The sequence below is a fragment of the Crinia signifera genome, chromosome 5 (assembly GCF_055691185.1).
Source record: "Crinia signifera chromosome 5, ASM5569118v1, whole genome shotgun sequence".
Classification (NCBI taxonomy): Eukaryota; Metazoa; Chordata; class Amphibia; order Anura; family Myobatrachidae; genus Crinia; species Crinia signifera.
In genome coordinates this window covers 165,743,530-165,759,709 of record NC_139221.1, presented here as the reverse complement: position 1 = coordinate 165,759,709, position 16,180 = coordinate 165,743,530, and the positions used below count along the sequence as shown (strand labels likewise).

The 16,180-nt window shown below is 45.3% G+C and overlaps 1 protein-coding gene across 9 annotated transcripts in view; it reads left to right on the top strand.

The window, feature by feature from the left end:
* Positions 1 to 16,180, top strand: part of CTNND2 (catenin delta 2) — a 444,220-nt gene that overhangs the window by 149,679 nt on the left and 278,361 nt on the right. For all 9 annotated transcript variants that reach the window (XM_083188240.1, XM_083188245.1, XM_083188239.1 and 6 more), the window contains exon 5: positions 3,306 to 3,422. In XM_083188240.1, coding sequence (XP_083044366.1) covers positions 3,306 to 3,422 — 117 coding nt within the window. The remainder of the gene's footprint in view (positions 1 to 3,305; positions 3,423 to 16,180) is intronic.

The following is a 16,180-nucleotide window of genomic DNA, read 5'->3' as shown; positions in this document are numbered from 1 at the left end:
TGTCGGACTAGTGTATGGGAAGATTATTGTGCAGTATATTGCAGTGAATTTGATCAGTCCAACAACATCTAAATTTGTTAGGAGGTACTGTATATTGTATATCAAAGTTTTTCATTTCATAAACAGAAGCAGTAGTGACTGAGTGAAATTATCTGATAGTGCAATTTGCTATCTGCAAGTGATTTGTATACATGCACCTTCTGTCCCCTTACCACAAACACTAACCCATTCCCCTCTTTTCCGCACACACGCACTCATTTTATGCGATCTGTGGCTTTCTCTTATCTGCTGCCAGTGTCACTCATTCATTCACACAGATAGATATTCTATGCTTGTAGGCATTGCCACCAATGGTTTTCCATATCTTCAATTATCGCATTGCGGATTGATGTAATTTAAGCACATCCACATCTAGAATGTAGATCTGATCCATAACATAATCTATCTATCTATCTATCTATCTATCTATCTATCTATCTATCTATCTATATCTATATATCTATATCTATATATATATATATATATATATATATATATATATATATAAAAATAGATAGTCCTAAAGGAAGTGGATGCGGTCCACAAAACGTTCACTAAGAAAGATTGAGTTTTTCACAATTTTTTTCCTTCTAATAATGTCTCCTATGTGCCTTCATGATATTGTGGCATATATATATATATATATATATATATATATATATATATATATATATATATATATATATATATACATATATACATATATTAAAGGATAACCACCGCCACCTACCTACCACTCAATGGACTGGACCAATTTACCCCTTGACGGAAAGTTAAAAGCAAATTAATCTGTTTAAAACTTGCTGGATATGGAGAGAGGGAGCTGTGAAGACAGAGATTGGAGGTAGCAGCAGATAGGGACTGGGGGTGGGGGGAAGAGTTTGTGGGTTAACATATGTCACAGCTCAAAATAAAAGTACTTTGCAGGAGCTGTCATTTTGAGGGGCTTTTAACTAGTTTGTGACATTTGAAAAGTTATTTCTTACCTCAAAAAATGCTAACTATACTTTGATTTGTCAAATAGCTCATGTATTTTACATGTACTGTACTTGTTTTTTTCCCCCTATTTAATTCAGCCAGATTGGGTGAAAACACTCATCCCCATTATTTAAGTAAAACAAAATGTTAATAAATTTGCCCTGAGTGCAAAGTTGTAAAGTATCAAAATCTAAGGTTTAATAATTTACACTTTTTTCTCAAAATTAATCTCCCCCAAACATTGCCTGTAACTGTGTGCCAGACGATTGGGCTCCTTACTAATCCTTTTCAGTTTACCAATTTTCTTGGAATGTTTGGTGTGACCTGCTTTGATTGCTAACATCTCAATGGGAACTCTGGCAACCACTCCAGAAGGCAAATGTTCTTCTTGTAAAGCCATTCAGTTGTTGATGTACTACTATGGTTTAGGCCATTGTCCTGTTGAATCTTGGCAGACCAATTGCCGTACATTCAATGGCGTAGCTACCGTATGGCAGCCACCGCGGCTGCTTGGGGGCGCAAGCGCCAGTGGGGCACCGCCGGTGCTCATCAGGGCAGACAGTCTCCCAGCACCTGCTGAGAGCCGCCCGGCTTGCTCTCACTGATTGATTCTAAAAGTTTCTAAATTAATTCGAAAGTTTATGAAGACATTTTTCATAAGAATGTAAGCAGTGGCGTAACTAACATTTTTGTGCCCCCCCGCCAATATTGACATCGCAAACCCCCCTCCCCCCATAGCCCCCCCACCCGCCCACCCAAGTAAAGTTAAGCACCCCCCTTACCCCTCCGCATGCCGCCGCCGCCACATTCCTGGTCTGGCACCGCAGATATCCTCCTGGCTCCATCTCCTGCAGTTCTAATGAAAAATTACGTGACAAAATGGCTGCCCCCATACAGCAGACAGTTTTTTAGGAATGTTAGAGGAGGCGGCGGCCTCCTCTAGCATCCTTAAAAACTGTCTGCTATTAGGGGGCAGCCATTTTGATGTCAATATCGGTGTGTGGGGGTGGGGGGGCGCAAAAATGTTAGTTACGCCACTGCTTACATTCTTATGAAAAATGTCTTCATAAACTTTGAATTAATTTAGAAACTTTTAGAATCAATCAGTGGAGCAAGTGAGACATCAAAGCGGCCCCAAACATTGATGCTTCTTTCAGCTAGGATACGGTTTTGATGCTGGTGTGCTATCGTTTTTTCTTTAACATTATACTAATGAGTTAATTAAATACACATGGAAGGGATGCAGTTAACATCTTGGTTGATGAGATACCTGCAATCAGAATATTAATATATTAATGACGGCAACATGACTTGCGACCCAAAATTGGCACCGGAATCCCAACCATGATGAGGATGCCAATGCCAGAATGCATTTCAAACACAAGTATACGGGGCGGGTTAACGTTAGACCTGGGGATGTTATAAGACACTGTGACTTCCTCAATGTACTTACTGTGCAACGATCAACGTCAACCCGAAGCGTGGCGAGCGCAGCGAGCCCGCGAGGGGCGGCGGTACGCGTCCTACGACCTTTTCATACCCCCACTATCCACGTCGGCGTGGAGTTGAGAATAGAATAGTGTGTCGAGCGCAGCGAGCCACCGAGCCAGAAGCGTGGCGAGTGCAGCGAGCCCCGCGAGGGGACGCGGATACCTGTGAAGCCCGCGAAGGGACGCGTTTACCTGTGAAGGTATCCGCGTCCCCTCGCGGGGCTTGCTGCGCTCGCCACGCTTCGGGCTCGGTGGCTCGCTGTGCTCGCCACACTATTCTATTCTCAACTCCACGCCGACGTGGATAGTGGGGGTATGAAAAGGTCATAGGACGCGTACCAACGCCCCTCGTGGGCTCGCTGCGCTAGCCACGCTTCGGGTTGACGTTGATCGTGGGGTGGCGTTAACAATTGTGGGGACCATTTCACACTTCCGGGTGGCTATTTGGCCTCTGTGGGCCATTTAACATTGTTTCCTATGGAAAAATCGTGTCAATTGAGGCATTGAACAGTAAAATCGTGTCAATTGAGAAATGTAACATTGTTTCCTATGGGAAATCGCGGGCATCGCGTCGGTCGCGTCGCACCCGATTTTTAGTGCATTCAATGCCCGCGATTTTTTTACCTGCGATGCCCACGATCAAAATCGTGGGCGTCGTGCTAGGTAAAGAGTACCCCTGTAATTATTTTTATTGTCTGATGGGGTCCCAGAGCAAAATAGTTTTTTGCTGTACTGTTCATATGAGATATGTTATTAGTGACGTTAAGTGATTGTTACATGGCCATTCTTATTTTACAGATGGACAGAAAGATATAGAAGATGAACTGACAACTGGCTTAGAACTAGTTGATTCATGTATTAGATCCCTGCAGGAGTCGGGCATACTTGAACCACAAGACTTTTCATCAAGTGAAAGTAAGTGTATATAACTTCAGCATTTTATTATGCAAAAAATATATATTTTTTATTCATGTGTGATGGCCTTTCAGAATATTTAAGTTTGGAGAAGTGTTCTTGTGACAATCCGTGTACTTTGAGCCCTTTTAATAATCCTCACTCTCATCAGTTATATCACAATATACAGTGGTAAGAAGTGTTGTAACTGGCACTGCCACTTGTGGGTGCAAGGCCAAGGAATGGCACAATCCTTAAGGTCACTCTTTCACTTGCCCAGGATATGCCCAGCAGATTGTTCCTATTCCTCCATTAACGGGGAAGGGGGTCGCAGACAGCGGTGTAGCTAGATGCCATGGTGCCCGGAGGAAGGGCATAATTCGCGCCCCCCCCAACCGGTAATGAATTGGGGGCGTGGCTAACGGAATCTTCTGCGCTATACAAGAACCTGTAACGGAATCTGCTGCGCTATATAAGACACTGTAACGGAATCTGCTGCGCTATATAAGGTGCCGTAACGGAATCTGCTGCGCTGTATAAGATACTGTAACGGAATCTGCTGCGCTATATTAGATACTCTAACAGAATCTGCTGCGCTATATAAGGACCTGTAACGGAATCTGCTGCAATATATAAGACACTGTAACGGAATCTGCTGCGCTATATAAGACGCTCTAACGGAATCTGCTGCGCTATATAAGACACTGTAACGGAATCTGCTGCGCTATATAAGAAACTGTAACGGAATCTGCTGCAATATATAAGACACTGACGGAATCTGCTGCGCTATATAAGACCGTGAAACGGAATCTGCTGCGCTATACAAGGCGCTGTAACGGAATCTGCTGCGCTATATAAGACGCTCTAACGGAATCTGCTGCGCTATATAAGACACTGTAACGGAATCTGCTGCGCTATATAAGAAACTGTAACGGAATCTGCTGCGCTATATAAGACGATGTAACTGAATCTGCTACACTATATAAGACACTGTAACGGAATCTGCTGCGCTATATAAGAAACTGTAACGGAATCTGCTGCGCTATATAAGACGATGTAACTGAATCTGCTGGCGCTATATAACAACCTGTAATGGAATCTGCTGCGCTATATAACATGCTGACAGCTGTAAATAAATAAATATATATACATATAAAGATATATACAGCACATCAGGGCAGCAGCAGAAGCCAGAGAGATTCACTCTCCCTCTATACATATGCCCCACACATGATACCCATTATACAAATGCCCCACACCATACCTCCCAACATGACCCTCTCCAGGAGGGACACAATGCTCTGCTCCTGCACTTTCTTCTTTATGTAGGATTACCCTCATCTGTGTTGAACAGGTTAATTGATAAGAAAGGTGCTTTAACACAGGTGATGGCAATCATACATTAGGAGGGAAGTGCAGGAGCAGAGCAATGAGCCCCTCCTGGAGATGGTCATGTTGGGAGGTATGCCACACCGTGATGCTCCATTATACATATGTCCCACACATGATGCCCATTATACATATGCCCCACACCGTGATGCTCCATTACACATATGCCACACACCGTGATGCTCCATTATACATATGTCCCACACCGTGTTGCTCCATTACACAAATGCCCCACACCGTGATGCTCCATTATACATATGTCCCACACCGTGTTGCTCCATTACACATATGCCCCACACCGTGATGCTCCATTACACATATGCCACACACATGATGCCCATTATACATATGCCCTACAATGTGAAGCTCCATTATACAAATGCCCCACAGCGTGATGCTCTATTAATCATATGCCACACACCGTGATGCCTATTATACCTATGACCCACAACGTGAAGCTCCATTATACATATGCCCCACACCTTGATGCTCATTAAACATATGCCACATACATGATGCCCATTATACATATGCCCCACAACGTGAAGCTCCATTATACAAATGCCCCACAGCGTGATGTTCCATTATACATATGCCCCACACATGATGCCCATTATACATATGCCCCACACACATGATGCCCAGCCCATTATATATCAGTGAAAAGGGTATGCAGGCTAGAGTCACAGGCCGTAAATTTACCTACTGTGCACACAGTTAAAAAAAAAAAGCCATTGTGGGCATGGCCCCTGCCCAGTGCCATATCATGGAGATGTGCTGCTCCTGGGATCTAGCAGCCATGGTTCCCGTCTGTTACCTGCCCACGAAGTTTTCCAGCACCGAGCTCTTCCCCGCACTCTGCCCGCCCACCACGGCTATCTGCGGCAGCTCCAGGCGTCCTGCAGCCGGTTCACCAGCGGGATGAGCTGCTCCATATCCCGGTTCCCCGTCATTACTGCTGTCCCCGGGCGCTGCTGGCTGTGGCAGGAAATGCGCCCGCCGCTGCTGCTGAGGGTCGCGGTGCCGGGCTGCTGGTGCTGGGGGGGAGGGGGGAGGCTCCCGGGTCCTGGGTATGTAATCCAGCGGCCGGGACCGGGCGCGCAGGGCAGGAGGCAGGCGCCGGGCAGGACAGCCGCTGGCGCTGCACATGCTGCCCGTTAGCAGACTGCAGTGGGATCATTTGCGGAGGGGGGGCGGGCCGGCGGCGCCATTCGACCAATCGCCGCCCGGAGCATGAGCTCCGGTGACTCCGCCCTCCCTACGCCTCTGGTCGCAGACCAAGGTACACAAGCACCCTGCTGTGACACCGTTACAATATGAGATATTTCCTTTAACCCCTTCCTGACAGAGCCAGTTTTTGCGTTCCTGACAGAGCCCTTTTTTTCAAATCTGACATGTATCACTTAAGTGGGGATAACTTTTTTTTGCTTTTACTTATCCCAGTGATTTTGAGATTGTTTTTTCGTGACACATTGTACTTCAAATTAGTGGTAAATTTGGGTCGATACAGTCTGTGTTTTTTTGTGAAAAATACTAAAATGTCGTAAAAAAATGGAAAATTTAGCAATTTGCAAAATGTTAAATTTTCTGCTTGTGAGACAAATAATCATACCACTCAAAATAGTTAATAACTAACATAGACCATATGTCTACTTTATGTTTCCATCATTATTTCAACTTCCTTTTAATTTTTTTGGACACTAGGAGGCTTACAATATGAATAGCAAATTCTCAAATTTTCAAGAAAATTTCAAACACTAATTTTTTTAGGGACCAGTTCAGTTCTGATGTGACTTTGAGGGACTTGTATGTGAGACACCCCCATAAATGATACCATTTCAAAAACTGCACCCCTCACAGTATTCAAAAGAGCATTTTGGAAGTTTGTTAACCCTTTAGGTGTTTCACAGGAATTAAAACAAAGTGTAGGTGAAATTTCAAAATTTCATTTTTTTTGCAGATTTGCAATTTTAATACATTTTTCTAAGGAACACAGTACATTTTACTAGAGAAATGTGACTAAAAATTGATTCCCCCAATTCTTTTGTTTTCATAAATATCCTATATGTGGCCCTAGTGTGCACGTTGACCAAACCACAGGCTTCATAATAGAAGGAGCACCTACTTGATTTTGGAGCCTCCTTTTTATGAGATTATTTTTTAGGCACCATGTAGGTTTCTAGGCACCATAAGATGCTAAAATTTAGGAACCCCCCCACAAGTGACCCCATTTTGCAAACTACACCCCTCAGGGAATTCATCTAGGGGTATAGTGTACATTTCAAACCCCCAGGGGTTTCACCAATTGTGGTACAACTGGGCAGTGAAAATGAAAAATTACATTTTTTACACAAAAATGCAGTTCTGGCTCAAAATTTTTCATATTCAGAAGGTATGAAGGAGAAAAAGCACCCCAAAATCTGTGCCCCAATTTCTCCCGAGTACGGCAATGCCTCACATGTGACCAAAAAATACCATTTGGGTGCATGGCAGGACTCAGAAAGGAAGGAGTGATTTTTGGATTTTGCAGCTCAGATTCTGGTGGAATGTTGGTGGGTGCTATGTTGCATTAGCAAGACCCCCCAAGCACCAATACAGTGGAACCCCCCCACAAGTGACCCCATTTTGCAAACTACACCCCTCAGGGAATTCATCTAGGGGTATAGTGTACATTTCAAACCACCAGGGGTTTCACCAATTTTGATACAACTGGGCAGTGAAAATGAAAAATTACATTTTTTTACACAAAAATGCAGTTCTGGCTCAAAATTTTTCATTTTCATAAGGTATGAAGGAGAAAAAGCACCCCAAAATCTGTGCCCCAATTTCTCCCGAGTATGGCAATGCCTCATATGTGACCAAAAAATACCAGTTGGGTGCATGGCAGGACTCAGAAGGGAAGGAGTGATTTTTGGTGGTGGAATGTTGGTGGGTGCTATGTCGCATTAGCAAGACCCCCAAAGCACCAATACAGTGGAACCCCCCACAAGTGACCCCATTTTGCAAACTACACCCCTCAGGGAATTCATCTAGGGGTATAGTGTACATTTCAAACCCCCAGGGGTTTCACCAATTTTGATACAACTGGGCAGTGAAAATGAAAAATTACATTTTTTTACACAAAAATGCAGTTCTGGCTCAAAATTTTTCATTTTCAGAAGGTATGAAGGAGAAAAAGCACCCCAAAATCTGTGCCCCAATTTCTCCCGAGTACGGCAATGCCTCACATGTGACCAAAAAATACCATTTGGGTGCATGGCAGGACTCAGAAGGGAAGGAGTGATTTTTGGATTTTGCAGCTCAGATTCTGGTGGAATTTTGGTGGGTGCTATGTCGCATTAGCAAGACCCCCCAAGCACCAATACAGTGGAACCCCCCCACAAGTGACCCCATTTTGCAAACTACACCCCTCAGGGAATTCATCTAGGGGTATAGTGTACATTTCAAACCCCCAGGGGTTTCACCAATTTTGATACAACTGGGCTGTGCAAATGCAAAATTACATTTTTTACACAAAAATGCAGTTCTGGCTCAAAATTTTTCATTTTCACAAGGAATGAAGGAGACAAAGCACCCCAAAATCTGTGCCCCAATTTCTCCCGAGTACGGCAATGCCTCACATGTGACCAAAAAATACCATTTGGGTGCATGGCAGGACTCAGAAGGGAAGGAGTGATTTTTGGATTTTGCAGCTCAGATTCTGGTGGAATTTTGGTGGGTGCTATGTCGCATTAGCAAGACCCCCCAAGCACCAATACAGTGGAACCCCCCCACAAGTGACCCCATTTTGCAAACTACACCCCTCAGGGAATTCATCTAGGGGTATAGTGTACATTTCAAACCCCCAGGGGTTTCACCAATTTTGATACAACTGGGCTGTGCAAATGCAAAATTACATTTTTTACACAAAAATGCAGTTCTGGCTCAAAATTTTTCATTTTCACAAGGAATGAAGGAGACAAAGCACCCCAAAATCTGTGCCCCAATTTCTCCCGAGTACGGCAATGCCTCACATGTGACCAAAAAATACCATTTGGGTGCATGGCAGGACTCAGAAAGGAAGGAGTGATTTTTGGATTTTGCAGCTCAGATTCTGGTGGAATGTTGGTGGGTGCTATGTTGCATTAGCAAGACCCCCCAAGCACCAATACAGTGGAACCCCCCCACAAGTGACCCCATTTTGCAAACTACACCCCTCAGGGAATTCATCTAGGGGTATAGTGTACATTTCAAACCCCCAGGGGTTTCACCAATTTTGATACAACTGGGCAGTGAAAATGAAAAATTACATTTTTTTACACAAAAATGCAGTTCTGGCTCAAAATTTTTCATTTTCATAAGGTATGAAGGAGAAAAAGCACCCCAAAATCTGTGCCCCAATTTCTCCCGAGTATGGCAATGCCTCATATGTGACCAAAAAATACCAGTTGGGTGCATGGCAGGACTCAGAAGGGAAGGAGTGATTTTTGGTGATGGAATGTTGGTGGGTGCTATGTCGCATTAGCAAGACCCCCAAAGCACCAATACAGTGGAACTCCCCCACAAGTGACCCCATTTTGCAAACTACACCCCTCAGGGAATTCATCTAGGGGTATAGTGTACATTTCAAACCCCCAGGGGTTTCACCAATTTTGATACAACTGGGCAGTGAAAATGAAAAATTACATTTTTTTACACAAAAATGCAGTTCTGGCTCAAAATTTTTCATTTTCATAAGGTATGAAGGAGAAAAAGCACCCCAAAATCTGTGCCCCAATTTCTCCCGAGTACGGCAATGCCTCACATGTGACCAAAAAATACCATTTGGGTGCATGGCAGGACTCAGAAGGGAAGGAGTGATTTTTGGATTTTGCAGCTCAGATTCTGGTGGAATTTTGGTGGGTGCTATGTCGCATTAGCAAGACCCCCCAAGCACCAATACAGTGGAACCCCCCCACAAGTGACCCCATTTTGCAAACTACACCCCTCAGGGAATTCATCTAGGGGTATAGTGTACATTTCAAACCCCCAGGGGTTTCACCAATTTTGATACAACTGGGCTGTGCAAATGCAAAATTACATTTTTTACACAAAAATGCAGTTCTGGCTCAAAATTTTTCATTTTCACAAGGAATGAAGGAGACAAAGCACCCCAAAATCTGTGCCCCAATTTCTCCCGAGTACGGCAATGCCTCACATGTGACCAAAAAATACCATTTGGGTGCATGGCAGGACTCAGAAAGGAAGGAGTGATTTTTGGATTTTGCAGCTCAGATTCTGGTGGAATGTTGGTGGGTGCTATGTTGCATTAGCAAGACCCCCCAAGCACCAATACAGTGGAACCCCCCCACAAGTGACCCCATTTTGCAAACTACACCCCTCAGGGAATTCATCTAGGGGTATAGTGTACATTTCAAACCCCCAGGGGTTTCACCAATTTTGATACAACTGGGCAGTGAAAATGAAAAATTACATTTTTTTACACAAAAATGCAGTTCTGGCTCAAAATTTTTCATTTTCATAAGGTATGAAGGAGAAAAAGCACCCCAAAATCTGTGCCCCAATTTCTCCCGAGTACGGCAATGCCTCACATGTGACCAAAAAATACCATTTGGGTGCATGGCAGGACTCAGAAAGGAAGGAGTGATTTTTGGATTTTGCAGCTCAGATTCTGGTGGAATGTTGGTGGGTGCTATGTTGCATTAGCAAGACCCCCCAAGCACCAATACAGTGGAACCCCCCCACAAGTGACCCCATTTTGCAAACTACACCCCTCAGGGAATTCATCTAGGGGTATAGTGTACATTTCAAACCCCCAGGGGTTTCACCAATTTTGATACAACTGGGCAGTGAAAATGAAAAATTACATTTTTTTACACAAAAATGCAGTTCTGGCTCAAAATTTTTCATTTTCAGAAGGTATGAAGGAGAAAAAGCACCCCAAAATCTGTGCCCCAATTTCTCCCGAGTACGGCAATGCCTCATGTGTGACCAAAAAGTGGCAGGACTCAGAAGGGAAGGAGTGATATTTGGATTTTGCAGCACAAATTCTGGTGGAATGTTGGTGGGTGCTATGTCGCATTAGCAAGACCCCCAAAGCACCAATACAGTGGAACCCCCCCACAAGTGACCCCATTTTGCAAACTACACCCCTCAGGGAATTCATCTAGGGGTATAGTGTACATTTCAAACCCCCAGGGGTTTCACCAATTTTGATACAACTGGGCAGTGAAAATGAAAAATTACATTTTTTTACACAAAAATGCAGTTGTGGCTCAAAATTTTTCATTTTCAGAAGGTATGAAGGAGAAAAAGCACCCCAAAATCTGTGCCCCAATTTCTCCCGAGTACGGCAATGCCTCACATGTGACCGAAAAATACCAGTTGGGTGCATGGCAGGACTCAGAAGGGAAGGAGTGATTTTTGGATTTTGCGGCTCAGATTCTGGTGGAATGAATGGTGGGTGCTATGTGGCATTAGCAAGACCCCCGAAGCACGGTGAAATTATGAACCTAATAATCCATAGATGTGTGGTATATTTTAAAACACTCCTTTATACATAGGCCGGGTTTGTCGGGGCAAGTGTCACACTGGAAAATAGTTTGCTTTCTTATTCCCTTTTTATAGCAAACTTTGCACCTTTTTTGTGTCCTGCCCTTTTTTCCAGTGGAGGGGATTTCATCAGGAAAATGCTGCCCTGGTACAATACGGGGGCCAGTACTAGAAGTACTGGGGCCCTCTGCCTGCTGGTTCCCAAATATTAGGCCCTTTATGACTTCCTCTTGAAAGTGCATAAATGTCCCCCTCTGGCCGGTAGAACGGAATAGCACGTAAGCGTTATACAGTGCCATCTGGATGATATACACGGCCAGCTTCTTGTACCAGATTTTTGTTTTCCGCAGGGCACTGTACGGCTTCAGTACCTGATCTGAAAGATCCACTCCACCCATGTACTTATTGTAATCCAGGATACAATTAGGTTTGGAGGTGTGGGTACTGGTACCTCGTACAGGGACGGAGGTGGTACTGTCTCCGTGAATTGTTGTCAGTATAAGGACATCCCTCTTGTCCTTATATTTGACCAACAACATATTTTCGGTGCATATTCCCCTGCTTTCACCCCTTCTCATTACTTGGGCAATGTGCGTTTTTGGGAGGCCTCTTTGGTTCTTGCGCACAGTACCGCAAGCTGCTGTACCTCTTGAACCAAGGGCCTTAAACAGGGGGATGCTAGTGTAAAAGTTATCCACATAGAGGTGATAACCTTTATCCAGGAAGGGGTGCACTAAATCCCAGACAATTTTTCCACTAACACCTACGAGGGAGGGGGGGCATTCTGGCGGTTCAATTCTTGAATCCTTCCCTTCATATACCCTAAACATGTGGGTGTACCCTGAGGTGCTTTCACACAGCTTATACATTTTTATGCCATACCTTGCCCTCTTACTGGGAAGGTACTGGCGGAATTTAACCCTTCCTTTAAAATGTATAAGGGACTCGTCAATACAAATAAATTTTTCAGGGATGTACATCTCTGCAAATTTGGCACTGAAATGATCAATGACCGGCCTGACTTTGAATAGCCGGTCAAAGGTGGGATCATCTCTGGGAGGGCACTGTGCATTATCGTTGTAATGCAAAAATTTAAGGATCGTCTCAAATCGAGCCCGGGGCATGGCCATACGGTAAAATGGGGTGCTGTACAGAACATCTGTACTCCAATATTGCCTAATTTCTGGCTTTTTTACTATGCCCATATGAAACACCAGACCCCAAAACGTCATCATCTCTACTGCATCTACAGGGGTCCACCTAGCAAATGATGACGTGGGGTTTTGAGCAATAAACTGCTGGGCATATAAATTAGTTTGGTCCATCATTAAATTTATAAAATCATCAGAGAAAAATAATTTGAAAAAGTCAATTTCTCTGAGACCTGTGGAATCAAATTGGATTCCTGGCATGGCCAAAAACTCAGGAACCTGGGGCTCAAAATTGTCTGGTGGTGGGGTCCATACGAGATCAATTATTGGGGGGGGTCTCAGCTGCTCTACGGGGGCGTCTTTGAGGGGGTCCCTCATCACCAGAGGAGGAAGAGGAGCTTAAGACAAATCCTTCAAATTCCCCGCTTGCATCACTGGCTGTGTCAGAGTCAGAGGCAAGCATGGCATATGCCTCCTCCGCTGAATACATTCTTCTGGATGACTGGGATGACATTTGGGATGACATTTGGGATGCCATTTTTATTTTTGTGTTACTGGTGAAATGTTTCAACACGTGTATAGTGTAGGGGGGGGTACAAACTTTATTTCAACCCGGGGGGTATGTAGTGTGTAGTGTGTATGTAGTGCAGAAAAAAAAAAATACTTTATACAGGAATAATAAAAAAAAAAAATTGAAGGGGTTAAAAAAAAAAAAAAATTGAAGGGGTTAAAAAAAAAAAAAAAAAAGGTCCTGCGCCAAAAATTGAGCACAGATGTTGGTCAGTAACGTCCGTCACTGAACAGCGCTCAAAGGCAACAGGAATTTGATCAAAAAAAAAAAAAATAGATCAACCCTGTGCCGAAAAAGCTGATCAGTGATGTACGTCACTGATCAGCGCACAGTGGCCACAGGACACCCACAAAATCACAGTGTGTGTAAAAAAAAAATTAAAAAAAGACCCCAGTGATGCGACACTGATTACCAGTGAGGGGCAGCAGGTGCACAACCTTTGGTGCAACTGACAGTGCAACTGGCAGCAACTGACAGGTATATATATAAAAAAAAAACCCTGCGCCCCCAAAAAGTTGCTGATCAGCACAGATATACTGATCAGCACAAAAGGGGGGGTAGCAGACACAAAATATACACTCTCTATCACTCTCTGTCACTATCTCTCTCTATCTCTCACTATCTACAGATAGCGCAGGGCTTGTCTTTGCTGGGGATGGCGGAGGACTCGCCACCCGCCATCCCCCGCCCCGCGCCATCTGTATGTCGGAAGGGGACGCGCGTGCACGAGGTGCACGCGCGTCCCGTTCCGACGGAGCTTTTGCCCGGGTCCCCGCCGGCTTCCCCGGGTCCCCGCCGGTCCACACCGCCCCCCCGCAGCCCCCCGCAGCCCTGCCCGTCTCCCTGAAGCTGGAGACGGGCAGGACTGCACCCGCCGCGCCGCCTCGCCGCCCGGCTATTGAGACGCTCGTGCGTGGGAGACGCACGAGCGTCTCATTCAGCCAGAGCGCCAGATTGCTGGCGGATCGCCAGGGACACGGTCCTGGCGCTCCGCCAGCAATAACAAGCCCTGCTCCATCTGTATCACTATCTATCACTATCTATCACTCTAGGACACTGCAGCAGCAGCACTGACAGTTATATGTATAAAAAAAAACCTGCACCCCCAAAAAGGGGGGGTAGCAGACACAAAATATACACTCTCTATCACTCTCTGTCACTATCTCTCTCTATCTCTCTATGGCCCTTATTCTGATTGACGCGGACTTTACCGCATACTTTCGGATCGCGTCTTTTCGGCGTCTGCGCATGCGTGGAGAACGCAACGCGCATGTGCCACGCCTTGACTCCGTACCAGTTCGGCCAAATCCCGTACAAAACTGTTCCCCGCAATCAGTCGGGAAATATGGGCGTATTATGGGCGTCATGCGGAATGTCACATGGGCGTAGTTTCAAAGTGGGCAAAACGGGGCGGAAACATGGGCGGACACGGGGGAGTACACTTATGTTGGGGGGCGTACATTCGGATAGCACTCCGAATGCACGCGATCAAAAAGGGAAGAAATGTGCGGTGTCCACAAGTGTACTATTGCTTTGCGGACACCACTCGTTCATGCGGTAGGCGAACGTACGCCTAATGACTACAAGCATTAACACCTGAACCCAATAGAATCGACTCCTTTACTCATTACTCACTAATAGGACGCTTGTCAGTGCTTTAATTGAAACCATTGCACTTCAATTGCTGTAAGGGTTAATGTGTGCAATGCATGTGTTAGGCATGCTTGTAAGGATATATTGGCATCTAATTGATTCCAATTCCAAATAAGCAGTTTTTTATGAGGATAGGTAATTGAATAAGTGGGTCATGTGATGTATTGCAGAAGATACTTAATAGTGGGTTGTTTGGCGTAAATACTCCGCTTACGGGCGGTAGCACCGCTTGGCTCCCGGTCGGATGCGGTATTTCCGAGCATACTCTGTAATACTCTGTAATACCGTGCAGAATCGGAGTGTTTCTCCCGCACACGCATGGTTTGTATGTCGTCCGTAAACACGCCCTGTTCTTAAAGAGTGAGTCCGTCCGAATGCGGAGGACACGTGGGCGTTTCTACGGACGATGGCCGCATGCGGCAAAACACCGTGGCGTGCGGACCGCTCCGTAAGAATGCGGGAATATCCGCACCGATCAGAATAAGGGCCTATCTCTCACTATCTATCACTATCTATCACTCTATGACACTGCAGCAGCAGCACTGACAGTTATATATATAAAAAAAAACCCTGCACCCCCAAAAAGGGGGGGTAGCAGACACAAATCTCTCTATCTCTCACTATCTATCACTATCTATCACTATCTATCACTATCTATCACTCTATGACACTGCAGCAGCAGCACTGACAGTTATTTATATATAAAAAAACCCTGCACCCCCAAAAAGGGGGGGTAGCAGACACAAAATATAGCTCTCTCTGTCACTATCTCTCTATCTCTCTCTATCTCTCTCTCTATCTCTCTATCTCTCTATCACACTGCAGCAGCAGCAGGAAGTCCCAAGAAGTCAGATCCAGGAAGCGTCCAGCACGCTACAAGCAGTGATCAGGTGATCAGGTAAGGTATTTGCAAGGATCAGGTAAGTATTAGCAAGGATCAGGTCAGTATCACGGCAGATAGGCACGGTGACCGCTCTGCAAGCTATTCCAGACCGGAATGGCGTCTGCAGCGCAGTCACCGGTAGTTTAAATGTCGCGCCTTGGCTGTGATTGGTCCGTGGGTCCCACGGACCAATCACAGCCTTGGGGGCAGGTGGGGTGAGGGTGGGGTGAGGTGTCATCGTCACCGATGACCCCCTCATGCCCCCTGACGCCCGGCGGTGATTGACACCTGTGTTACCGAGCGTCTGATTCGCTGGTAACACAGGAAAACGCTGTGAATGGCTGTTCACACTGAACAGCCAATCACAGCGATCGCCGACGGGGGGGCGGCATCGCAGCCCCCCCTGGGCATGCAGGGACATGTCTGCTGTCAGGGACAGCAGACATCGTCCCTCTGTCACTGCGTCTCTAGACGCAGTGACAGTTTAAAGTCATGACGTACATTTATGCCATGTGTCGGGAAGTACATCCCGGCCATGACGTAAATGTACGTCAAATGTCGGGAAGGGGTTAACAGGATGGACGTTTTTGATAAAATATTA